Consider the following 27469-nt stretch of genomic DNA (forward strand, 5'->3'; position numbering starts at 1 on the left):
TTAACTTGAAAGAGTTACACAGTTTAAAAAAAAAAAAAAAGGCATTATGTTGTATGCTGCCCTAGTATAAATCATTTGTATTACTTGTTGTAGAAGAAGCCTTTATTTTAAAAATATTTCCAGCTTCCTGAGGAAATGTATGGGATGAATGAGTTAGAAATTGTTAACTCCTTTGGCAGTGTTTTCGAATGGGAATATTTGTTAATTTTTATTTTCTATCTCACCATCTCGCCACTATTTTTAACTGGTTAGGAGGGCTTTTTGAGAATTTTAAATGCCTACTTAATGAAGTATGAGTCCTATCAGAAGTAACACTCATTTTAGTTGCTTTGATACTCGTAAACACGGTCTTTCATTTATAGAAGGAGAGACTTAACTGTGAATCTTCAAAGCTGTAATAAGATAAAATGTATGCTGGTTACTCATTTTTCTTTCCTTAGCAATTAAGAATCAGGCTACAGGCCACTATATTTTAAATGGCAAAGGGGAGGAAGCCAAGTCAAAGACCTTCATAGATCTTGGTGTGGAATGGGATTATAACATTGAAGATGACATTGAAACTCTTCACACCGATGGACCTTTACATGATCCTGTTATTGTTTTGGTATGTGGCATTACAGGCTCACTGTGTAGTTGGTTTACTTTATATTTTTATAATTAATCTATCTCAGTTATAATTAATTTTATAATTAAATATTTAATATAATTAATTTTATTTACTTGCTTGATTTTAATAATTCCATTTATCCTTCCTCTTTATTCTTTGGGGAACTTTGTCATATATTTTATTATATATATACATTATAAATACAGTATTATTATCTTTGATTTTGGTAATCAGTTATCTTTTAAAGACAAGAAAAGAAAAAATAGATTTTTATATTTACTCACATATTTAGCATTGTTGATGCTCTTCATTTTTCCTGGTAAATCTGATTTTCCATTTAGCACCCTTTACCTTTGATATAATGAACTTCCTTTAACATTTCTTGTGCTAGGGGTATGCATGCTAGCAAGTTGCTCTCTCTGCTTTCAATTCTCTGAAAAAGTCTTTATTTCACTCTCATTCTTAAAGGATATCTTCACTGGATATAAAATTGGAAGTGGCTAACTTGTTTGTTTTTTTCTCAGCACTTTAAAGATGTTTTTCTATCATTGTAGAGAGGTCCAGGAATTTGGGGTCTCATCTAGGAAATAGATATGACCATGAGGTGGCACCCAAACATATTGTTCAGGTGATGCCTTAGCAGGTTTGCATGTGAGGCCACCTTTAGGAAGAAGACAAGGGCAAAGGAACTTTTGGGGGAAGGGAAACTCGAGAGGGGGTTATGTGTCCAGGTGACGTTGCCCAGCAGCACAGCAGGGAAACTCTGGGTTAGAGAGCTTCAACAGGCAGCAGCAAAAGCTTAGGATCCTGATAACCATAAAGTCTTATTTATAATTAGTGGATTTGGGGTCCAGTTTCATAAAGGTATGCAAAGTAAACAGGCTCTGTTCTTCAGTTGCTCAGTCGTGTCTGACTCTTTGTAACCCCATGGACTGCAGAAAACCAGGTTTCCCTGTCCTTCACTGTCTCCTGGAGTTTGCTCAAACTCATGTCCATTGAGTCAATGAAGCCATCCAACCATCTCATCCTGTCTCCCCCTTCTCTTCTAGATGGTTAGAGATCTACTTGTTTGGGCTACATTTGAAACAATTGGCTATGTGAAAATCCAAGTTTGGTGCCAATGGACTTTTGAGCTAATCGGTCTGAACTTGCTGTATATGAATAAACGACGTAGGGGCCAATATACAGGAGCCATCATTGACTCAGTTATATAACATTTGTCTTCTCGAATCCATTGTTTATGATGAGAAGTAAGCTTCATTTAGGTTGCTGCTGTGCGTTTAGTGTGTCAATATTCTCTGGCTGCATTTTACAATTTTCTCCTTATCTTTTTGTCTTGGATGGTTTGTAGTTTGACTGTGGCATGCTTAGTTTGTGATGTTCTTTGTGTTTATCTTGCTTGGGGGTCACCAAGTATCTTGGCTCTATAGATTGATGTTGTTCACTAAATTGAGGTAAATTTTCCACATGTCTTCAAGTTTATTTTTCCCCATCTCTCTCTTTCTATTCCTGGGATTCATTTACATGTATGTTAAACCAGTTGAAGTTGGTTCACGAGACTTGTGAACTTTGTTCATCCTTTTGTAATCGCTGTCTTTTCTCTGTCCTTCAAATTGGATAAGTTCTATTGAACTGTGTTCAAATTCATTGACTGTTTTATGTGGTCTCCAGTCTGCCACTGAGCCCATACAGTAAAGTTTTCATGTCAGATAGTGTATTTTGTTTTCTAGAATTTCCTTTTTTTTTTCTTATAATTTCCATTTTTCTGCTGAGATGTCCATATATTTTCACTTATTATGTCCAACTTTTCCTCTAAGTCCTGAAACTTCATATTGCCTGATTTTGTGGGCTCTTTTTTTTTCTTGATTATAGTTCACATTTTCATACTTCCTATATGTTTTTTTATTGTACACTGAGCATTAAAGATGTTAAGTTGTCAAGCATTTAGTATACCTTGCCTTCCTTAAAAGCATTGGGTTTTACTCTGTCTGGCAGTTAATTTATTGTCAGTTTCCACTGATCCTTGGAGGCTTGGTTTTCCTATCTGAGGGTTGATCTGTTTTAATTTTGTTCTTATTCTTATGTCTTGACTTTCTGGTGCCTTAACTGCATACCTGAAGTGTTAGGGAGGCCATGAGAGCACCTAGGGCCCTCATCCCTGCCTGTGCTGAGGTACCTCTGTCCTGCTTCCAGCCCCATGGCAGCCACTCATTGGTAGACAGCATGGTTTCTTGGCCTGAGCATGCACAGACCAGTCCTCTGTGTAGAAAACCCATGCAGCTTTCTGGACCCCCCTCTCTGAAGCCCTCTTTTCTTTAGCGCCCATGTCTCTGAAAGTCCCAAACTTCCCCCTCCTCCTCAGCTCAGTGAGACACTGACTTGTCTGGGGTTCCTGCTGTCCATAGCAGGGTCCAGACCTGGCCCTGTCCAGAAGCCAGTACTTAACGTGTTATTCTCCTCATGGAGATCATTATCCTTTGCCATGTTATTCATTGCAAGAAAAAAATTCCCTCAAATATTGTATCCAGTTTTATTATTTTTAATATCAGGAAGGCAACTCTATTACTTCCTCATGAATGAAAGCAGAAACGATCATTTTGACTTGAAAAATATTGTTAGATTCTGTATACCAAACCAATATTTATTGGATTCCCTATAAAAATATTATACCAATCTAAAATAAATCATCTCACTAAATTTCAAATATTTTTTCATTTGAAAATTATTTCTCTTTGATAAAGTGTCTATTCAGATCTTTTGTCCATTGTTAAAGTAGGTTGCTTTTTTCTTTTTAACTTCAGAGTTTTTATATATACTCAATATATAAATCCTCTATGAAATGTGATTTTTCAGATATTCTCTTCTAATATGTAGTTTCTTTTCCTTCTCTTAGTAGTGTTTTTCATAAATAAAAATATTTTAACTTTATTGAAGTCCAGTTTATTAATTTTTCCTTTTATGGATCAAGACTTTCTTATTATATAAGGTTGTTTTTTTTTTCTTTTCCTGATCCAGGATCAAAATTCTTTTTCTTCTTTTTATTGTAACTTTTATAGTTTTACATTTAACCATTTAAATTTTATTAACCATTTAAGCTAATTTTATACACACTTTGTCTACGTTAGGGTCTTAGTTTTGCACATGGATATCCATACATTATCTATTCTTACATAACAGATCACCCCAAACTTGGTGGCTGAACACAAGCAACATTATTATCTCATAGTTTCTCTGGGTCAGGAATCTGGGAATAGCTTCCATGACTAGTTCTGGCTCAGGGTATCTCATGAGGATGCTCTCAGCTGAGGCTACAGTCACCTCAGGGCTCCACTGGAGAGAATCTTCTCAGTTCCTGGTTCAGTCACATGAGAGTTGAAAGCCCTTGGAAGACTGCTCCCAGGCTTCTTCACGTGGATGCTTAAATAGGATGCTAAAGTGTCCTTATCACATGACAGTTGTCTTCCCAAAGTGAGTGATTCAAATGATCCAGAAAGTGAGAATGCAACCAAGACAGAAGTCAATCTTTTTAACCTAACCTTAGAAATGACATCCTTTCACATCTGCTGCTATTTGCTAGAAGCAAGCCACTGGTCCAGGATCCACTGAAGGAGAGAAGAATTAAGCTCCACTTCTTGAGAGAGAGAAAGTGTCAAAGGACCTGCACACACATTTTTAAAGCCACTGCAGTGTCCAGCACCATTTGTTGAAAGCAATGTCCATTCTGCATTAAGTTCCCTTTTCATCTATGTCAAAAGTTAATTACCCAAATTTATGTGGCCTTATTTCTGGACTCTCATTCTGTTCCATAGGTTAGATAATTTTATAGGAAAATACATATCAATCAAATTTTATTTAGATTATTATAAGTTTAATTAGTTGGTGATCAGAAGCTCTATTTTACTCATATGTAATTACATTGCATTCTTCTCCAGCAGCACAGGTGTCTGGCCTCGGAGCCTTCTTGCAGGGCTTCGCCAATAATATTAGAGTGACCCCAGGGAGCCATGTATAATTGATACAATCCTGTAAAAACTACATGAAAGTCAATAAAAACTATTTATAAAAAAGAGTGCTTTGCTAGAAAAGATAACATAAAAAGCTGAGAATATGCTTGCAAAGTTTATTATAAAAGGATTAATATTTCTATTGCTTGGATTACATGAAAAAAAGAATATGTATAACAATAAAATAAAGAGGATCTGACATGAACACGCAGTGCATGGTGGACAAAATACAAGTGACCGATAAACTTAGGAAAATTAATCTTTACTATTTATCAAATAAATAGCAATTAAAACAACAATCTTTTGCCCATTCAGTTAACAAAGAGGAAATGATTTAATATGCCGTGCTGAATGGGAGCACCTTCATATACTCTCATTATGAAAATAATAATTGTTTTAACTATTCTGAAGGGCCATCCAATGGTCTGAGAACTATAAAAATGTGTTTGTACCCTTTACCACATTAAGGAAAATCAGAAATTATCACAAAAGTGGGGATAAATTTTAATCAAAATATAGATATTAATTTTTCTGATTAAATAAGGTACACTAGGATTAAATGGGCTGCCCAGGTGGAACAGTGGTTAAGAATCCACCTGCCAATGTAGGGGATGCTGGAGACCTGGGTTAGACCCGTGAGTCAGGAAGATCCCCTGGAATAGGAAATGATTACCCACTCCAGTATTCTTGCTGGAGAATCCCGTGGACAGAGGAGCCTGGCAGTCTACAAAAAGGCTCTACAGAGGAGCTTTTGCAGTCCATGGGGCTGCAAAGAGTTGGACACAACTGAGTGACCGAACATGCACACATGCACTATGAGTAAACACTATGCTGGCATTTAGAAAATATTTTATATTTATATGAATATATATATATTTGAAAATATTTATATTTTCAAAGAATATTTACTGTCTTGGGAAATGTGTGACATGTCAAGTGAAATAAGCAAGACCAGAAAAGTATGTATGTATACATATACACACACACTCACACACACACACACATATGCAAATATCTTGAGGTTCTATCCCAAAATAATAAAAGTGACTTTAGTTTTCTCTGGTTTAGTGGCATTATGGATGATTTTTATTTTCTTTATATTTTTTCATGATGTCTATATTTTCTGGATGGAACATTATTATCTTTATCACCATAACAAAAGTCTACTGTAAAGAGTAACAATTAAGTGCACTCAGGAGTTATGTAACTTGAGGAACTGAATTTTAAATTTTAAAATAAAATGGAATTTTATTGTATTTTTTTAAACTTTTTAATGTCAAGATACTTTATGTATTTGCATTTTTATCTTAATCAAGACATACCTGTACTTTAGTGATAGAAAGAAAAAAACACTCTATTTTTAGAAACTACTTGAAAGTCTTCCAGTTTTAATAAGATACGTATTCTGAAATATTTGTAATTTTTCATTCAAATTAAAACTCAGGCGATTTACATATCTATTTCATGTATACATTAGATTATACCTCAGGAGAATGATACCCGCTCTAGCCTGACATATAAGTACATCATCCATGAGGACTCTGCACCTACAATCAACAGCAACAACGTCATCCAGGAAGAATTAGATACTTTTGAGTGGGCATTGAAGAGCTGGTCTCAGTGTTCCAAACCCTGTGGTGGAGGTAACAAATTGAACACATTTATTATACTAAAATGTAATTCATATAAAAGCCAATCTTCTTCCTTCTGCTTTAAGGATTGTGTCTAACTGAGGATACAACCTGAGAAACACCAGACATAACCAGAACTTAAAGCATTTTGACTGAAATCTCAGGATCTACAAATGATAGGAATCCATTCATATATAGTAGACCATCTTAAAATTCCTTGGCCTTTTCCCCTTGTCTTATATCCATGCAGTGGTACCCTTAGTCACTTTATTCTTTCCTAACTCTCCCAAACCTCAGTGTCTTTTGTTCTTACCTTCCTTCTCCTCCACTTTTACTTTCCATACCTACGCATATCTTTTCAGCATTAATAATGAAAGAGCTCTTAATTGCACTGTGTACCAGATACTACTTTAAGTGTTTTATACTTTAATGATGAAGGGCTCTAAGAGGTTGGTACTATTTTAACCTCTGTCATACTGATGGGGAAACCGACGCACAGGGAAGATCAGTACAAACCCAGGTAGGTAGCCTGGCTTCTTCGTGCCTGTTTGTACTGCATTCTGCTACCTTTCTGCTCTCTTTCTGGAGTAGGTCCATTAAGCTCATCTCAAAGTTTCTCAGCCTCTCCCATTATCCATTCCTCTAGTTTGGAACAACAAGTGCTCCACAATGGAGCTAGCCTACACAGAATTCTCTCATAATAGTAACACTTAATAGTTGAAAACAAGAAATTATTCATAGTAGGGAATGCCTGGGTAAATATTTATACTTTTAAATTCAAAGGTGTATTTTTAAAGGTTTTTCTCTAGAAAGGACATAAAATGTTTTTAGATAATTATTTAAAATGACACTTTATGTACTTCCTTAGTGGTTCAGTGGCTAAGACTGCACTTCTACTGCAGAGGGCACAGATTCAGTCCCTGGTCAAGGAACTAAGATACTGTGTGCCACAGGTGTGGCCAAAAACTAAATAAAATAAAAATGATACTCTTATCTACCACAAAAATGATTATTTAATTTGAATCTACTGCATCTGCCTGCAGTACAGGAGACCCAGGTTTGATCCCTGGGTCAGGAAGATCCCCTGGAAAAGGAAATGGCAATCTACTCCAGTATTCTTGACTGGAAAGTCCTATGGAAAAAGGAGCCTGGGGGGGTTATAGTCCTTGGAGTCACAAGAGTTGGATACAACTTAGTGACTAAACCACCACCAACCACCACTGCATCGTCAACATCTACTTGGTCACAAGACTTTCAGATACACCTTTTTAATATCTACTAGATCTATTCCTCCCTCATCAGGCTTCCTTCTCGACTTTGAAAGGGAAGATTATTGCAGAAGTTTCCTAACTAGCCAACTAAATTTGATTTTCTTCTCTTCATTTCTAGGTAATTTCTTGAATGCATGAATAAATGAATGAATGAATGAGTAGAATTATATTCCCTGATTCAGATCCTTCATTCTCTCAATATGTTACCCTGAAGACAAAACATAATTTATGTAATATTCTTGACCAAAGTGAAAACCTGAATTGAACCATTACGAGACAGATAAACCCAGACTGTGGGACATTTTACAAAACAACTGGCTTATCATCTCAAAAATATTAAAAGACAGAAAGAGATTAAAACTATTCCTGATTAATTCCATGACTACTAAATGCGGTGCATGATCTTTGATTGGAGAAACATTTTTATAGAGTACATTATAGGGCAATTGATAAATTTTGAATATCATCTTTATATAATAGTATTATATTTGGGTTAAATATTCTGATTTTAAGAGTATATTGTGGTTGTGTGGGGAAATGTGCTTGTTATGAGCTATATGATGAGGTATTTGGAAGTGAAGAATCAGAATGTTAGCAACTTACTCTCAAAAGGTTCAGCAACATTTTATATGTAAACGTATATGTGGTACTGGTTTAGTTGCTAAGTCGTGTCTGACTCTTGGGATCCCATGCACTATAGCCTGCCAGGCTCCTCTGTCCATGGGATTCTCCAGGCAAGAATATTGAAGTGGGCTGCCATTTCTTTCTCCAGAGGATCTTCCCAACCCAGGAATCGAATCCGGGTCTCCTGCATTGCAAGCAGATTCTTTACTGATATAATTTGTTTATTATATGTTATAATTAATATATATGATGTAAAAATATGTATATCAAATATGCTGACATGGTAACAAAAGGTTAATCTAGGTGTAAGGCATATTCATTGTGCTTTCCTTACAGTTTTTTAGATTTGAAATTTTCCAAAATTAAAAAATTATATACATATATATATATATATATATATGTTTTTTCAACGTCCAAGTTGGTGCCTGGGGAGACCCTCAATAACTCCCTGGATAAAGTCTAAACATTTCTCTGGCCCACAGGTCTTTTAAGATCAGATCCCATACTTCAGCCATTCAAAGAGCCCTGCAGTTTTCTATGTCATTTCATTTGCTTGGAATATTATTCTGCTTCATTCTCTTTGTTGTTGTTCAGTCTCTAAGTCATGTCCAACTCTTTTGGGACCCAGACACAGATACTGGAGAGGGTTGCCATTTACTACTCCAGGCAATCTTCCTGACCTAGGGATCGAACTCATGTCTTCTACAGGGGCAAGCAGGTTCTTTACCACTGAGCCACCAGTGAAGTCCATGCCCTTTACTGGTGCTGTCTGAACTTGAGGATTCTGCCCAGGGAAGTGCTGATCTCGTAAACATTCTCTGTCTCTCCTCCAGCTAAGGTAGAGAACGTCCCCTCTGTGTTCCTTTGCCGCCCTCTACAGTCAATTATTGACATAGCTTTGTAGAAGCCTATGTCACTAGGTATGACATAGTTTTCCTATCTGACTATCTTACTAGACTGTATTTCAGGATCTAGTTCATTAACAAGCATGCAGTTGCTGTTTAATACTTATTAAAGGATTTTTGTTGATTTTTATTTCATTATTTAATTTGCTTCTGGAACTAGACCACCTAGAACAGTGCCTGGCTCAATAAATACTTGACGAATGAAATGAATGAATAAATGGTCAAACAGGTGACAGAATGAATAAATGATTAAATCAAACATATATTTGCCTCCTCAGGTTTCCAGTACACTAAATACGGATGCCGTAGGAAAAGTGATAACAAAATGGTTCATCGCAGCTTCTGTGAGGTCAACAAAAAGCCAAAACCTATTAGAAGAATGTGCAATATTCAGGAGTGCACACATCCACTGTAAGCATTTATTTGACCTATCCTTATATATCAAGGAAAAAAATGAAAGGGATTTAAATGTCATTAGCTCTTTTTAGTTTTAATTTTTAGTCAAAGCTAATACGTGTACCTGCTTACAGTGATCAGATCATTTCATAGGAATTATACAAACCTTTAGTCCCGTGTTTTTAAACCATATTTCTGCTTCTCGCTTTTACTTCTGCCTCTCTTCTTTATTGAAGTATAGTTGATTTACAATATTGTGTTAATTTCAGGTGTGCAAGAAATGATTCCTTTTTTTTCAGATTACCTGACTTTATAGGCTATTACAAGATGTTGAATATAGTTCCCTGTCAGTCAGTTCAGTCAGTTCAGTCTCTCAGTCGTGTCCTACTCTTTGCGACCCCATGAATCACAGCACGCCAGGCCTCCCTGTCCATCACCAACTCCCAGAGTTCACTCAGACTCACGTTCATTGAGTCAGTGATGGCATCCAGCCATCTCATCCTCTGTCGTCCCCTTCTCCACCTGCCTCCAATCCCTCCCAGCATCAGAGTCTTTTCCAATGAGTCAACTCTTCGCATGAGGTGGCCAAAGTACTGGAGTTTCAGCTTTAACATCATTCCTTCCAAAGAAATCCCAGGGCTGATCTCCTTCAGAATGGACTGGTTGGATCTCCTTGCAGTTCCCTGTACTACACAGTAAATCCTTTTTGCTTCTCTATTTTAGGTACAGTAGTTTGTATCTCTTAATCCCGTACTCTTAATTTATTCCTCCTCACCTCCCTTTCCCCTTTGGTAACCATAAGTTTGTTTTCTATGTCTGTGAACCTGTTTCTGTTTTGTATATAGATTTGTTTGTATGTGTGTGCTGTGCTTAGTCACTCAGTCATGTCTGATTCTTTGTGACCCGATGGACTGTAACCTGCCAGGCTCCTCTGTCCATGAGGATTCTCCAGGCAAGAATACTGGAGTGGGTTGTCATGCCCTCCTCCAGGGGATTTTCCCAACCCAGGGATCGAACCCAGGTTTCCCACATTGCGGGTGGATTCCTTACTATCTGAGCCACCAGGAACTTGACTTTATCCTTCTTGGGTCTGCTGAGTTAATTACCATATGTCCAGGTTTCCCTGGTGGCCAAAAGTACCTGTGACTATGAAGTATATACCTCTCATGTAATACCTATCTTCAAATGAGAGTCACTATTGAAGTCTTCAAAACTGAGTAAACTTTCTCAGTTGCCACCATTCATTCTTACTGTCAGTTGACAAACAAGGGCAATCTTAAACTCTGAAGAGCAAAAACGGCCAAGGTTTTAACTTGCTTATATTTTGGTGCTGCATATATGGGCTTCCCAGGCGGCTCAGTGGTAAAGAATCTGCCTGCCAATGCAGGAGTCACGATACCTAGGTTGGAGAAAAAAACTGGCAACCCACTCCAATATTCCTGCTTGGGAAATCTCATGGGCAAAGGAACCTGGTGGACTACAGTCCATGAGGTGATGAAACAGTCAGACCTGACTTAGTGACTAAACGGCAACAACAACAAGCTCCGTATATACAGAAATTTTTAAAAATGCAGAGAGAAAGTAACTTTGGAAAGGACAAATAGTATGCTTCCATTACATTCTGACAGACTGATTAACTGGAGGTAATCAATGGTGACAACCCTTTGGGATATATGTAATGAAGAACTGTCTGTAATAGTGTATCCGTAGCTAATTTGGAGAGTGCTGGGACACTGACATTGAATTTGGATGTGTAATTTGGGAACGTCCCCGAGGAAATCTTTTTTAAAATATCTGCTTGGAAATGTTTCTATCAGGTATATTCATGGAAGCGGTTTCTGCTCAGGCACACAACTTTTATCAGGTCAAAAAGGGCCTATATGAAGAACAGAATTTTTCAAACATAATGGATATGTCAGGTAGCCTTCACAGCAACAACCATAGAGATGGAACAGAAATCTCAGAATATTAAAACATGAGTAAAGCATGAAGTAATGAAAAAGCAGCAGCAGTCAAATCAGTTTGTCATGGCAGGGACCAGATGGATCCTTTTTATATTTCCTATGAGATATTTAACACCCTGAGGCAAAATAAGTTCATTGGTATCATATTTTTAGATTCCACATATAAGTGATATCACATGATATTTGTCTTTTTCTGACTGACTTCACTTCCTATGATAATCTCCAGGTCCATCCATGATAGTGCATATGGTATTATTTCCTTCTTTTTTTGATGAGTAACAGCAATCAGTATACCACATCCTGTTTACCAGTGGGGGCTAGTTTTGAAACATGCCTGAATCTGAGGGGAAAACCTTAGGATGAGTTTCCAAAGCCCTCTGTAGATGATCCTTGTGGAAGAGAGAAGGTGGTTTCAAAGTCACCGGGGAGACAGGATACCAGGGCCTAAAACAGAAGTGTCAGATCTATTTTTGTTAGAAAGTTCTGAGACTGATGTATCCATATTTCTGAAGTTGCCTCCTGGGCGGTACCTCACCCAGAGAGTAGGAAAACCTAGGCTTACGGTGCAGAAGGGGCGCACGGCGCACCGGGGTTACCATGGGCAATGTTAACCCCTCACCCCCACCCCGGCAGCTGGGCGGCGGAAGAGTGGGAGCACTGCACCAAAACCTGCGGCACTTCCGGCTACCAGCTGCGCACGGTGCGCTGCCTCCAGCCGCTCCACGACGGCACCAACCGCTCGGTGCACAGCAAGTACTGCGCGGGCGACCGGCCCGAGAGCCGCCGGCCCTGCAACAGAGTGCCCTGCCCGGCCCAGTGGAAAACGGGGCCTTGGAACGAGGTGGGTGTGCGAACTCTGTGGGGCCGGGGGGAGTATGTGTGTGAAAGCATGTGAAAACATATTTTAATTTCACTTCTGTATCAGGTGGGCTTTGTGTGAATGGAGAAACTGTCACATTGTTTGGAATCACTAAGCACCTGGGCATATTAAGAAAAAATTGATATTTTAAAACAGTGTTTGCATATAAGATTCATTGATGGGGGCAAACCACATTTGGATGCTTTGGGATACAAAGTTGTCTAAAAGGTGACTGATTTTCTAATAGTGTCAACCGCACTGTCCCTCCTAGATGTGTTTCAAATCCCTAACCTTGAATGCAGGGTCCTGCCCTGTTTGACACCGCATTGCTTTGTGTGTGTGTGTGTGTGTGTTTTAATTGAGGTATAATTGATACAACATTACCTTAGATTCAGGTGTACAACTTAATGATTTGGTATTTGTATACATTGCAAAATGATCACCAACAACAAACAAATAAATCCCACGATAACTCTTCTTAATCTGTCTTCCTTTATTCCACCTCTTTGTCCCAGTCTGAGGAAACTGTTCACTGTTCCAAAGACCAGCTGGTTGGTGCCTCCTGCCTTCTGGCTGGCTTGCCCTTCCCTTTCTGTCTATCTGACTATCTGCCCATCATCCATCAAGGCTCAGCTTCATGGTCCAAAATACCATGGGGTGCCTTTTCTGCAGTCCTTCTTCATTCCAAAAGCAGAAGCCTACCAATGGCTTGCTGATCATGGCAGTGTATCATAACTCCTGTCTTTGAGCTTGTGCTCAGCACTAGTCCAACCATTTCTCAAAAAAAAAAAAAAAAAAAAGAAAGGTACTTTGCTTCCCCAGTGCCCAGTTGGTGCCTGTCTGAATAACGTCTGTTTGGTGCTTGGCTGAATCAGTGTCTCGGTCCGTGTATTAACCACAGATCTTTGATGTTTCTAAAGATTCCAAATAAGGAATTATGGGGCCATAGAAGAGTGGCTAGGAGGACAGGGACTCAAAAAAGCAGATAGAAAATGAAAGAGGAAGTGGAGAACAGACCCAGGATGGAAGGAACAAGCCAGTGAAAGTTATCTGCACAGGACTAGAAGAATTCACCTTTCACTCTCTTCAGAGCCCGAGAAGAAGCCTTCTTCCTCTACAGATCCTACGTAGATCAATAGCACGGCTGTTTCTGGGCTTAGTTTTAGAGCAGTTAGCCCCTTCCTTAAATAAATGAATATGTGGGAATAGAGTAATAATAGTTCCAGCATAGTACATGAGTCAATTTGCCATCTGTAAGGAAGGTGAGAGAAGGGGAAGCTCAGTCTGAGATCCACTCCCTGAAAATGGACTCCACCACTGGTTTTAGGAACCTGCAGAAAGTGTTAACACTGTAACAATGACTTCTTCAGCATCAAATGCTTCCTAAGTGCCAGACTTATCTGCTTTACATACATTGTTTCCTTTGCTTCATTTACTCCAACAATTCTGTGAGGCTTTCAGAGAAAGAGCAATGTTCCCAGGCTGGTGAAGGATGGAGCCAGGTTATAAACAGGATTCTCTGTCTCCAAAGTCACTGTAACACTGCGCAGCAGAGAAAGAACTCCAGAGCTGTGTATGCATGTGTGCTTGTGTGTGCATGTGTGTGCCTGAGTGTGCACATGGGGAAAGGAAGGAAGGCAGTCTTGGTGGAGTAAAACGTCTACAAATCATAGCCTTTGTTTCTGTAGTGTTCAGTGACCTGCGGTGAGGGAACAGAGGTGAGGCAGGTCCTCTGCAGGGCCGGTGACCACTGCGACGGGGAGAAGCCTGAGTCTGTCCGAGCTTGTCAGCTGCCTCCCTGTAATGGTAGGTGTGACACTGATTGATTTCTCTGCTCTGACCATGGTTAACTTTTTTCTTTATTTTGATTTTTTAATTAATTCATTTATTTTAATTGGAGGACAATTACTTTACTGTGATGGCTTTTGCCATACACGAACAAGAATCGGCCATAGGTATACATGTGTCCCCCCATGCTGAAACTCCTCCCTACCTCCCTCCCCTCCCCTATTGCTCTAGGTTGTCCCAGAGCATTGGCTTTGAGTACCCTGCTTCATGCATCAGACTCACACTATGACCATGTTTTTGAGCCTCAAAAAAGGAGAATTTCCTCTGGGGACAAGCTCTGGAATTTTCATTTACTTATTGAAAAGTAACTTTAGGAAAACACATTTGAAATATTAGCCTAATACAGTTCTTTAAGATGGGTGTCTGAGGCAGTATCCCCTCCATTTAGTTAGCATCACCACTGCAGCCTCCATGGTTCCCAGTCGACGGTAATGCTGGGGTGAGGGCCTTATCATCCCATATGAAGTTTCTGTCAATCTGTGTTTCTAGAAGAAGCTGCTTATTTTCTCTCTGATTTTCTTTATAACCTCACATTATTTTTAAAGGCATAATAATGCAGAATGTTATGCAATGTTTTACTAAAATTATTCAGTTGAGACATGCAGATGATAAATGTCATTCACAAAGCCATTTCCAAATGCATCCATATCCATGAAAGTGAAAGTCACTCAGTCATGTCTCTTTGCGACCCCTTGGACTATACAGTCCATGGAATTTTCCAGGCCAGAATACTGGAATGAGTAGCCTTTCCCTTCTCCAGGGGATCTTCCCAACCCAGGGATTGAACCCAGGTCTCCTGCATTGCAGGTGATTCTTTACCAATTGAGCTATGAGGAAAGCCCAAATATTCAACAAATGTGCTTGCAAAATAGGCACCTTGTACCTAGGCTAAAATTTACTTGACCTATTCCTTCAGTATTGCAAAAAACAGAGTCTCTTTTCTTTATTTTAAAGTTCAGATCTTCCTCAATTTACAAGAGAGTTATATCCTGATAAACTCTTTCTGAGTTGAAAATGCATTCAGTCAAAAATGCATTTAATACAACTAACTTACAGAACAGGGCTTCCAAAGTGGCTCAGTGATAAAGAACCTGCCTGCCAATGCAAGAGATGTAGATTCCATCCCTAGGTGGGGAAGATTCCCTGAAGGAGGAAATGGCAACCCACTCCAGTTTTCTTGCCTGGAAAATTCCATAGACAGAGGAGCCTGGTGGACTAGGGTCTCAAAGAGTCAGACATGACTGAACATGCATGCATATGTCATCACATGTGCACAACTTACTGAATACTGTACCCTAGCCTTAAACATGCTCTTAACACTTATGTTAGCCTACACTTGGGCAAAATCATCTAACCCAAAGCCTATGAACAGTTGTCTGGGTACAGTGTGATTAAAAGTTGTTTGCCCTGGTGATCACCTGACTGACTGGGAGCTGCGGCTGCTGCCCTGCATCACGAGAGGACCATTCCACTTATCACTAACCCAGAAAAGATCCAAATTCAAAATTTGAAGTACAGTTTCTACTGAATGTATATGGCTTTCATGCCATTGTGAAATCCATAAATCAAAAGTGGGACTGTCATGAGTCCGGGATGTCTGTATAATTCAATTTGCTGTTGTAATAAATAGCATATATTGGATGGTTTCAGCTTCTATAACTCTGTCTCCCTCTTCTTCCTTTTCTGTCACTCTCTCTACATCTGCCTGTGTGCTGTCTGTCTCATTTTGTGTCTCCACTTCACTCTCCTCTCATTTGCTCTGTGGGTCTCACTCCCTGTTTCTGATTTGCTGTCACCTGCTATTTGTGGGTTGCTCACGTCCTGTGTGCACCACACGTGTTTTTTTCCACTCACTTTTTCTTCTCTCCCTCTTTCACTCACTCTTTCTCTCCTAGTCTCCCTGCCTCCTCCTCATCTCTCTCTCTCCCTTTCCTCTTCTCTCTCTCCCGGTGTCTTCCTGACTCTTCTTTTTCTTCATTTCCCTCTTTTTCTCCCTGATACCCCTCATCCTTCCCTTTCTGGCACATGTGTCTAAAAGTGTCTTTCTTTCTCCTCCACTTTTTTCTGTCCTTTTCTCCCCTCTGTCTCTGCCATTACTTGTCTGTCTCTCCATCTTCCCATTTCTTCCCTATCTCTTGTCTTCCCCGCCTTTTTTCTTTCCCAACTCCCGGTGTCCCTTCCCTTCTGACTCTCCGTGGCTGTCTCTCTCTCCCTTCCTATTCTCCCATTGCCTGTCTAATCTTCCAAAGTAACCTTATGAATTATTTCTCTGCATATTTCCCTTTGCTAATGTTGGGTGGCATGAACAAGTATGACCATGAGGGGGAGACAAAGGACTTACATACTTAATCATTTTTCTCTGGAAAGTATATTTGAAAGTTCAAAGCACAAGTCAAAGCCAGAATAACAAATTTACCTACTCAGAAGCTGTAAAATTTACTGTCACCATAATATTTTACTCTTATATAAGTGTTACTGTCAGAAGGGTAAACACTTTGTGAGTAAGCTTTATTGATCTTAACAACTGGTAGAGCTGCATATTTTTGCAAATATGCCCAATTGTCAGCAGGTATGTGCTTGATTCTCTTCCTTAATCCAAAAGAAAATATTATAGGCATAGAAAGACATAAGCATAGAAAAAATAATTTGGATACAATAAGGAATTGATACTTGATGTAAAACCCATTAATTTGCAGGTATTTGCAACCTAATTAGGATTACAACCTAATTCTTTCCTAGTATGAGATATTCAAATGCATCATACTATATCATAGGTGTGTAAATATCAGGCAAAGACAAGTCATCTTAGAGTTTAGGAAGTGGACATGACATTCTAACTCTAACAAAGGTGAGAAGGTTTAATCTTTATTGGTCTTGCCAACTGACCCTCCTTTTTTGATCCCCCCCCTCAAACTTTAGAAAAGGGATTCAATTTCTTTGGCAAGTTATATAGCAAGTTCCTTACCTAGCAATGTAGAATTACCCAACATTACATTGTCATTGTGATTGTATTACATAAATGCCACAATTTATAATTCTTTGCATTTATTATTTGGATATGAGATCAGTATTCTGTGTTGGATTATGCACATGGGCTCTGCATAGAATGTGCCCTGGAATGGCTAAAAAGAAGTACAGACTTTTTATGAACTCAACGTTTGGATTTTTTGAAATCTAATTCTTACAACTTATGATTAATAAAATTTTAAAATAATGGAAATAGTATGTACAAACACACCTACCAAGTGTTTTATAAGTGGTACTTAGTATTCTTTAAAGTACTGTCAATTGGATAAAATTAACCATGTATTATTCATAAGAAAGTTGGCACATGTTACCCAGATTTGTGCTTTCAAATAACAAATAACCTGAGAACATTCAATGGTAAACATGAAACCATTGCTTCACTCTGGAGAATATCCTCTGAATCAAAATTGTATCTTGATTTTTCTTTTAGTAATATAGTTTTAAGATTTAATATGTTCCAACAGATCTTTAGTATTTTTTATTTTAAATTTAAACTTAATATAGAGACTGCTGCTGCTGCTAAGCCGCTTCAGTCGTATCCAACTCTGTGTGACCCCATAGACGGCAGCCCATTAGGCTCCTCCGTCCCTGGGATTCTCCAGGCAAGAACACTGGAGTGGGTTGCCATTTCCTTCTCCAGTGCATGAAAGTGAAAAGTGAAAGTGAAGTCGCTCCGTCGTGCCGGACTCTTAGCGACTCCATGGACTGCAGCCTACCAGGCTCCTCTGTCCATGGGATTTTCCAGGCAAGAGTACTCTATCATAAAGACAGAAGTATCATAAAATTTTAAAAAACAGATGCCTCTCTGTATCTTAAAAGTATGATAAATCCAATATTCTATTTTCTAAAATCAGAAATACATTCCTAAGAAGAAAACAATACCCTCAATCTGAAGACTCTTGATGGGAATGTGAAAGTGCTGGTCAATCCAAGTGCTTTGCACAGAGAGAACAACTTTTTTAAGTAAATTTATTCTAATATTCATATTTTAACTCAAAGGCTCATGTGGAAAATACCCATCAATGTTAGATCTTAGTTAAATCTTTTTATATTCATAAATGATTTTCATGCTTTTCCTCCTTTTATTTATTTTTAGCTATATTTATTTTATATTTAAAATGAAATATAGTTGGCATACAGTATTATTTCATTATGTAATGAGGACCACAATAAGTCTGTCCCCATACAAAGTTATCACCATATGACTGGCCATATTCCTTATGCTCCGTGGGACATCCCTATGGCTTATTTATTTTGTAATTGGAGGTTTGTACCTCTTAATCTCCTTTACCTATTTTGCCCCTCCCTTAGCAACCACTCCTTTGTTCTCTGAATCTATGATTCTGTTTTTTTGTGTTTTTTTTTTAGATTCCACATATAAGTGAGTTCATACAATATATATCCTTTTCCGTCTGTCTTATTTCACTTAGCATAATGCCCTCTAGCTCCATGCATATTGTCCACCATTTATGTTTGGACATATGTCTTATTTTGTTTTTCTTTGAATCTCTGTAGATGAGCCATGTTTGGGAGATAAGTCCATATTCTGTCAAATGGAGGTGCTGGCACGATACTGCTCCATACCAGGTTATAACAAGTTATGTTGTGAGTCCTGCAGCAAGCGCAGTAGCACCCTGCCACCACCGTACCTTTCAGAAGCTGCTGAAACTCATGATGATGCTATCTTTAACCCCAGTGACCTCCCCGGATCTCTAGTGATGCCTACATCTTTGGTTCCATACTATTCAGAGACTCCTGCTGAAAAGAAGAAATCTTTGAGCAGAATCTCTTCCATAGCAGGTCCAAATGAGCCTGCTGCTTTCAGGTCAAACAGTAAATCCAATGGTGCTAACCTATCCCAGAGGCAAGCACAGCCAGCAGAAAATGCAACTCTAGGACCCGCCTCCCCACCCACCAAGAGTGGCCACCTCAGTTCATCTCCACAACTGGCTGCTGCCCGCTTCCTTGCAGCCAGTGGTTCCATAGGTGCTTCTTCTCAAGCAAGAACCTCAAAGAAAGATGAAAAGCTTATTGACAAGAGACGTCCGCTAAGGTCATCCACATTGGAAAGATGAGCAAGTGAAGCCATAAGGCTCAACGTCGGTGAAAAATCTGGAGGACCTGCCTCTCTCCATGGTGCATACAGCTTGTTTAAAGTGGAATTCTCCATAAATCGTCAGCTCATTTTCTCTGTGAGTGGAAGAAAAAAAAGTGCTGGTTCACTTTCTAGTTGCTTTCGTCCTCCTTTTGTTCTGCCTTGACTCATTTACCAGAATTCATTGGAAGAAAGCACCAAAGATTATTGACCGGAGGAAAGTAAGTTGCTAGGTGTGTGGGTCATTTTCTAAAGCAGGAAAGGGACTGGAACCAATTGTGCATATCAGCTGATTTCTTTTTTAATTTTAAAGAAATTCAATAAAAAGAAGAAAGAGATGCCAATGGTTTACACTTTAACAAAAAGTTTTGAAGCAATGAATTCTTAGACTTATATTCCTATTTATCTATATTAGAAATATTGTATGAGCAAATTTGCAGCTGTTTGTGTAAATACTGTATATTGCAGAAATCAGTATTATTTTAAGAGATGTGTTCTCAAATGATTGTTTACTGTGTTACATTTCTGGATGTTCTAGGTGCCTGTCATTGAGTATTGCCTTATTTGACATTGTATGAGTTGATTTTCAAAGGAGAATATTACAAAGAAGTTAGAATTGCAGCTACTGACAATACAAAGGGTGGTGTTATGTAGTTTTGTTTGATCAACAATGTGACACTTAAATTAGAGAAAAAGAATAGATAAGCTGCAGGTATTACCTTCCATCCTTTAAATAAAGAAGAATAAGATTAGTGTCTTAGCATACTTGTAGTCACAGGGAACAGAGACCAGTAAATGAGCCCATGCAAGACAAAACAGAAACCTTTTTAGCAGGGCTTCAATAGACACCATTGATTGTCCTCTGTTCTTGTGTTGTTTTTAATCGTCCCATTGTTGACATATACAAATGTGTATACTCAATGTACTGTAATAATAATGAAAAATGTTCTGAGATCATTTGTATGTTGGTAGCTGAGAAAAGCATCATGAAACTAGATTAACACTCAATAGAGCAGGGCTGTAGGGCTCTAGAAGCAGGTTCAAGAAAGTATTTGTCAATGGTTGCGATATTTATTTTCCGCATGGTTCATATTCACATGCTCACAACCACAATGCATCTGACTGCAATAATGTGCTAGTAATTTATGTCAGTGATCAGTTTACTTACAGTGAAGCCAGAAATTCCAGGGAGTAGATGTAAAGTATCTGTATATAGAATTCAGAACTGAAGATATTTATTAAAATTTGATTTTTTTTCTTGATAGTATTTTTATGTACTAAATATTTACTCTAATACCAATGCCATATTTTGGTAAACTAGAGAGACATAATTAGAGCTGCATGCTTTGTTCTGTACATAGAGGAGAAATTTAAGCAAAATAAAGCAGCCAAATCAAAGAACTAAATTTGAACAAAATTGATGTTGTGCAAACCTTTTGCAATTTTAGAGGAGTTGATGCAAAGTTGATAACTTGTTCCCCTTCAATGAAACATAAAATTGTATGGGCTCAGACAGCTAGCTGTTTAACGAAATAGTAAATTAGAAATACCAGAAAAGAAGTATGTGAAAGAAATGAGTATTTCATGAATTACACTTAAAAGGAAAAAGAAAGATAAATGTTGTCAGCATAATGATTTTGAAGTCAGTTTCTGAACCATCTAAAATGTAAATATGTTAACCTCTCAACACAGAAAATGTGCAAAAACTTTTTGCATTTTAACCATGGTAAAAATAACAGCTTCACCTATTGACTCTATACCTCTAAAGAATCGCTGCTACTTGGTGCAAGACTTTTGAAGGTCAAATGAATTAGGTGAATTCCAGATTGGAAATCTCTGAGCCTCAAGCAGAAATCTTTTTTTTTTTTTCCCTAAAATTTCAGAATGAAATTCTCTCTAGTTCGCTTGCGTGTGCATGCATCTAGTCCACAGGGGATTACAAAGAAAGCTGGTCACACACATACACCTCTCATAAAGATGTATATATTCATTATACTTCTGATCTTTGAGCTTCCTTTTCTACTAAGCTAAAAATTCCTTTTTATCAAAGTGTACACTACTGATGCTGATTGTTGTATTGGGAGCACGTAGCAATAAAAATGTTAACAAAGTATAGACCTGGCTCAATTGACATTTTTATCATTAGATTCATCACTGAGTAATGGTAACCAAGTTCTTTCCTCCCACAAAGTGAAATAGTATCAAGTTCAATTGCTACTTATACTTTCTCCAAAGGGGCTCAAAGAAAGTGACAGGGGCTCTTCTTTTCATATCAGGGTGTATCATACAATTTTTGCGAAAGAAAATAAGAGGTTGTGAGGTGACTTTTTTTGTCTAAGTCCATTCCACAGAACTTGAAGAGAGAGAAAGTGGCAATAATCTATTGGGATAAGAAGGAAAAGGGGTCCTTCTAGTTTTAAAATGTGTCATCTCAGGATAGTTTTTAGAAAAGCTGCCATCAGCTCTGAACCCTGAGGACTGATGGAAATACATGACCCAGGACTCAGGAGGACCATCCAGAGGAGGGGACTTCGTCATGTAACAAGGAGATACAGTGTTGCCACAGTTTCTAGTCTAAGCTGCAAAGGCAGACGACTCAGGTTTGCACCCCACCTACCACTTCACGCCTGAATTGATCTTGGGTGATCTAACTAGATTTCAGTTTCCTCATCTGCCAAACGGGAGGCAGAATTATCAAATTTCACTGTGGAACTGCTGTTAAAAATGAGCTTAAGTAAAACTGTTAGCCAAGCCCTAACATATAGTAATTCAAAATAAAGATCAACTGTGTACATTGTGGTTTCTCCAATCTCCTCATCATCTTCAGTTCAGTTCAATTCAGTTGCTCAGTTGCATCTGACTTTTTGCAACCCCATGAACTGCAGCACGCCAGGCCTCCCTGTTCGTCACCAACTCCCAGAGTTTACCCAAACTCATGTCCATCGAGTCAGTGATGCCATCCAACCATCTCATCCTCTGTCATCCCCTTCTCCTCCTGCCCTCAATCTTTTCCAGCATCAGGGTCTTTTCCAGTGAGTCAACTCTTCGCATCAGGTGGCCAAAGTATTGGAGTTTCAGCTTCAACACCAGTCCTTCCAGTTAACACCCAGGACTGATCTCCTTAAAGATGGACTGGTTGGATCTCCTTGCAGTCCAAGGGACTCTCAAGAATCTTTTCCAACACCACTGTTCAAAAGCATCAATTCTTCGGCACTCAGCTTTCTTTATCATCCATCATCTTCACTATGTAGCAAAATCACAGCATTTTTTTAGACTCTGCAGCTTGCTTGGCTTATGGTCACCATGCCTCATTAATGGTTGTAGAGAACAACGTTTCAGGATCAAAAGACAAACAATTTAGCTTTAAAAATTGATAGGAAGGACAAACTATTTGCAAATAATCTCTGATCATTGATTTGAAAGAATTTTAGCAGAATATACCCACTCCCCATTTATGAACAATAAATAGTGAAAGTAAGGAATAATTATGTATCTCTGCAAAGATGGTAAGTGGTACAATAATGCCCAAAATTATTAGCAAATAAAATGTTTCTCATGTATTGACATTAATTAATACACTTTGTAAAAATGTCAAGTCATTCCTTTCTACATATTATGAAGACACTGAAATGTAAGATATAAGAGAAAAAAATTAATTGAAATGATGAAAACATAGAAAAGGATAATACTTGTTTTTTAAAATACTAAAGAGTTAAAAAGTAAAATGCTAAAGTAAAACTGCATTCAGTCAATTCAGTTCAGTCGCTCAGTCGTGTCCAACTCCTTGGGAACCCATGGACTGCATCACGCCAGGCCTCCCTGTCCATCAACTCCCAGAGCTTGCTCAAATTCATGTCCGTCAAGTCAGTGATGCCATCCAAACATCTCATCCTCTGTCGTCTGCTTCTCCTCCAGCCTTCAGTATTTCCCTGCATCAGGGTCTTTTCCAATGAGTCAGTTCTTTACATTAGATGGTCATAGTATTGGAGTTTCAGCTTCAACATCAGTCCTTCCAATGAATATTCAGGACTGATTTCCTTTAGGATGGACTGGTTGGATCTCCTTGCAGTCCAAAGGACTCTCAATAGTCTTCTCCAACATCACAGTTCAAAAGCATTAATTCTTCATTGCTCAGCTTTCTTTACAATTCAACTCTCACATGACTACTGGAAAAACCATGGCTTTGATTATATGGACCTTTGTTGGCAAAGTAATGTCTCTGCTTTTGAATATGCTATCTAGGTTGGTCATAGCTCTTCTTCCAAGGAGCAAGCGTCTTTTAATTTCATGGCTGCAGTCACCCTCTGTAGTGATTTTGGAGCCTCCCCAAAATAAAGTCTTTCACTGTTTGCATTGTTTCCCCATCTGTTTGCCATGAAATAAAAGAAATGTCCCCATTATCTTTGCCATGAAGATGGGACCAGATGCTATGATCTTCATTTTTTTAGTGTTGAGTTTTAAGCCAACTTTTTCACTCTCTTCTTTCACTTTCATCAAGAGGCTCTTTAGTTCTTCTTCACTTTCTGCCATAAGAGTGGTGCCATCTGCGTATCTGAGGTTATTGATATTTCTCCTGGCTATCTTGATTCTAGCTTTTGCTTCATCCAGCCCGGCATGAAGCAGGGTGACAGTATACAGCTTTGGCGTACTCCTTTCCCAATTTGGAACTAGTCTGTTGTTCCGTGTCCAGTTCTAACTGTTGCTTCTTAACCAGCATATATAGTTCTCAGGAGGCAGGTAAGGTGGTCTGGTATTCCCATCTCTTTAAGGATTTTCCACTGTTTGTTGTGATCCACACAAAGGCTTTGGCATAGTCAATAAAGCAGAAGTAGTTCTAGGATCCAACAGATGTTGGCAATCTGATCTCTGGTTCCTATGCCTTTTCTAAATCCAGCTTGAACATCTGGAAGTTCACAGTTCACATACTGTTGAAGCCTAGCTTGGAGAATTTTGAGCATTACTTTGCTAGCCTGTGAGGTGAGTGCAATTGTGAGGTAGTTTGAACATTCTTTGGCATTGCCTTTCTTTGGAATTGGAATGAAAACTGGCCTTTTCCAGTCCTGTGGCCACTGCTCAGTTTTCCAAATTTGCTGGCACATTGAGTGCAACACTTTCACAGCATCATCTTTTAGGATTTGAAATACTTCAACTGGAATTCCATCACCTCCACTAGCTTTGTTTGTAGTGATGCTTCCTGAGGCCCACTTGACTTCACATTCCAGGATGTCAGGCTCTAGGTGAGTGATCACAGCATCGTGATTGTCTAGGTCAGGAAAGTCTCTTCTGTGTATTCTTGCCCCCTCTTCTTGATATCTGCTGCTTCTGTTAGGTACATACCATTTCTGTCCTTTATTGTGCCTATCTTTGCATGAAAAGTTCCCTTGGTATCTCTAATTTTCTTGAAGAGCTCTCTAGTCTTTCCCATTCTATTGTTTTCCTCTCTTTCTTTTCATTCATTACTGAGGAAGGCTTTCTTATCTCTCCTTGCTATTCTTTGGAACTCTATATTCAGATGTTTATATCTTTCCTTTTCTCCTTTGCCCTTAGCTTCTCTTCTTTTCTCTGCTATTTGTAAGGCCTCCTCAGACAAACTCTTTTGCATTTCTTTTTCTTGGGGATGGTCTTGATCTCTGCCTTCTGTACAATGTCATGAACCTCCATCCCTAGTTCTTCAGGCATTCTGTCTATCAGATCTAATCACTTGAATCTATTTGTCACTTCCACTGTAAAATTGTAAGGGATTTGATTTAGGTCATACCTGAATGCCTAGAGTCTAAAGTCTAATGTTTTCCCTACTTTCTTCGATTTAATCTGAATTTGGCAATAAAGCCTTCACGATCTGAGCCATAGTCAGCTCCTGGTCTTATTTTTGCTGTGTAGAGCTTCTCCATCTTTGGCTGCAAAGAATATAATCAATCTGATTTCTGTATTGACCATCTGGTGATGTCCAGGTATAGAGTTTTTTCTTGTGTTGCTGGAAGAGGGTGTTTGCTCTAATCAATGCGTTCTCTTGACAAAACTCTGAAAATTCTGTCAGTCTTTGCCCTGCTTAATTTTTTACTCCAAGGCCAAACTTGCCTGTTACTCTAGGTATGTCTTGAATTCCTACTTTTGCATTCCAGTCCCCTATGATGAAAAGGACATCTATTTTGGGTGTTAGTTCTAGAAGATCTTGTAGGTCTTCATAGAACCACTCAACTTCAGCTTCTTCAGCATTATTAGTTGGGGCATAGACTTGGATTACTGTGATATTGAATGGTTTGCTTTGGAAATGAACAGAGATCATTCTGTCATTTTTGAGGTTGCACTCAAGTACTGCATTTTAGACTCTTTTGTTGACTATGACGGTTACTCCATTTCTTCTAAGGTATTCTTACCCGTAGTAGTAGATATAGTCGTCTGAGTTAAATTCCCTGATTCCAGTCCATTTTAGTTCACTGATTCCTAAAATGTCGATTTTCACTCTTCCATCTCCTGTTTGACCACTTCCAAATTGCCTCGATTCATGGACCAAACATTCGAGATTCCTATGCAATATTGTTCCTTACAGCATTGGATTTTAATTCCATCACCAGTCACATCCACAACTGGACGTTGTTTTTGCTTTGGCTCCATCTCTTCATTCTTTCTGGAGTTATTTCTCCACTGATCTCTAGTAGCATATTGGGCACCTACTGACCTGGGGAGTCCATCTTTCAGTGTCATATCTTTTTGCCTTTTCATGGGGTTCTCAAGAATACTGAAGTGGTTTGCCATTCCCTTCTCCCGTGGGCCACATTTTGTCAGAACTCTCCACCACGATCCATCTGTCTTGGGTGGCCCTACATGGCATGGCTCATAGTTTCATTGAGTTAGACAAGACTGTGGTCCATGTGATCAGTTTGATTAGTTTTCTGTGATTATAGTTTTCAATCTGTCTGCCCTCTGAGGGATAAGGATTAGAGGCTTATGGAAGCTTCCTGGTGGGAGAGACTGACTGTGGGGAAAACTTGTTCTGATGGGCAGGGCCATGTTCTTGAATCCAATTTTCTGTTGATGCGTGGGGCTGTGTTCCCTCCTTGGTGCACACAAGGTTTTGTTTGTGTCCTCCAAGAGTTTGTTTCCCAAGTCCTGTGTAAGTTCTGGTGGCACTATGGTGGGATTAATGGTGACCTCCTCCAAGAGGGCTTACTGTCAGGTCTACTGTACCCAGAGCCCCTGTCTCTGCGACGGGCCACTGCTCACCCGTACCTCCATAGGAGACACTAAGACATTGAAAGGCAGGTCTTGCTCAGTCTCTGTGGGATCTCCTGGTGCTCGTGAGGTTTTGTTTGAGTCCTCTGAGCATCTCTGGTGCGTGTGGGGCTTGGGGTTTTATTCTAAATGAGATTTTGCCCCTGTGGCTCAGCTGATAAAGAATCTGCCTGCAATGTGGAAGACCTGGGCTCAATCCCTGCGTTGGGAAGATCCCCTGGAGAAGGGAACGGCTACCCACTACAGTATTCTGGCCTGGAGAATTCCATGGACTATCCATGGGATCCCAAAGAGTCCAACACGACAAGCAACTTTCACTTCACTTCAAAACTGCATAAAATGAGGTAAAATATCAGATGCATAAGTAAAATATAACAAACAGGCTTTATTAACACATCAATTAATACATTAGAAAACATTCTGAGCCCAGACACTTTTGAATAATACACTTTGAGCTAGTGAGCTAGTGATAAAATTTTTAATTTATTTAAAATATTCCTATCAAGAAAAACATAATCTACTGAAATAAATTTGTCAACAAAAGCACAAATTCTAAACCAAAACAAGGTGTTATAAATTCTGCAAACTCATTGTAGAGTTTACCAAAGATTTGGAATGACCCCTAAATTTCTCCCATCCTGACTTATGGCACGGGTGTAAAAAGGTTACTCAGCTACTTCCCTGGTGACACTAGTGTTACTTCCTTAATATGGTTGGTCAGAAAGGCTGCTCTTTTCCAGTGAACTCACAGTTTTAGTTAAATTGTTGATTTGACCAATTAGCTTTTAATCACTTGATTGTTAGCAATTTCCCTGGGGCTGAGTAGTGTTACCTGTCTTTTTAAACTATCACCTCCCCCCAAAAATATTTTGATGTCAAGGAAGAAAATAATCATTCACACCCAAGTGTTATTCACACTCAGATCACAAGTGTTAATATCCTACTCTATAGTATCATTCCCAAAGCTTAAACCAAAAAAAAAAAAAAAAAAAAGCAAACAAAGCT

General features: G+C 38.8%; 1 protein-coding gene across 4 annotated transcripts in view; it reads left to right on the forward strand.

The window, feature by feature from the left end:
* ADAMTS3 (ADAM metallopeptidase with thrombospondin type 1 motif 3) overlaps positions 1-21346 on the forward strand; it is a 278667-nt gene extending 257321 nt beyond the window's left edge. For 3 of the 4 annotated variants that reach the window (XM_086407617.1, XM_086407616.1, XM_086407619.1), the window contains 6 exons: positions 441-604; positions 6089-6254; positions 9321-9453; positions 12036-12243; positions 13950-14067; positions 18652-21346. In XM_086407617.1, the coding sequence (XP_086263743.1) occupies positions 441-604; positions 6089-6254; positions 9321-9453; positions 12036-12243; positions 13950-14067; positions 18652-19211 (1349 nt within the window). In that variant the 3' untranslated portion in view covers positions 19212-21346. Of the gene's footprint in view, positions 1-440; positions 605-1656; positions 1951-6088; positions 6255-9320; positions 9454-12035; positions 12244-13949; positions 14068-18651 lie in introns of those variants that run through there. The other variant, XM_086407618.1, reaches the window with a different exon arrangement.
* The last annotated feature ends 6123 nt before the right edge of the window (positions 21347-27469 follow it).

The sequence above is a fragment of the Bos grunniens genome, chromosome 6 (genome assembly GCF_055505025.1).
Source record: "Bos grunniens cultivar Pamir isolate PY7600 chromosome 6, Bosgru_T2T1.0, whole genome shotgun sequence".
NCBI lineage: Eukaryota > Metazoa > Chordata > Mammalia > Artiodactyla > Bovidae > Bos > Bos grunniens.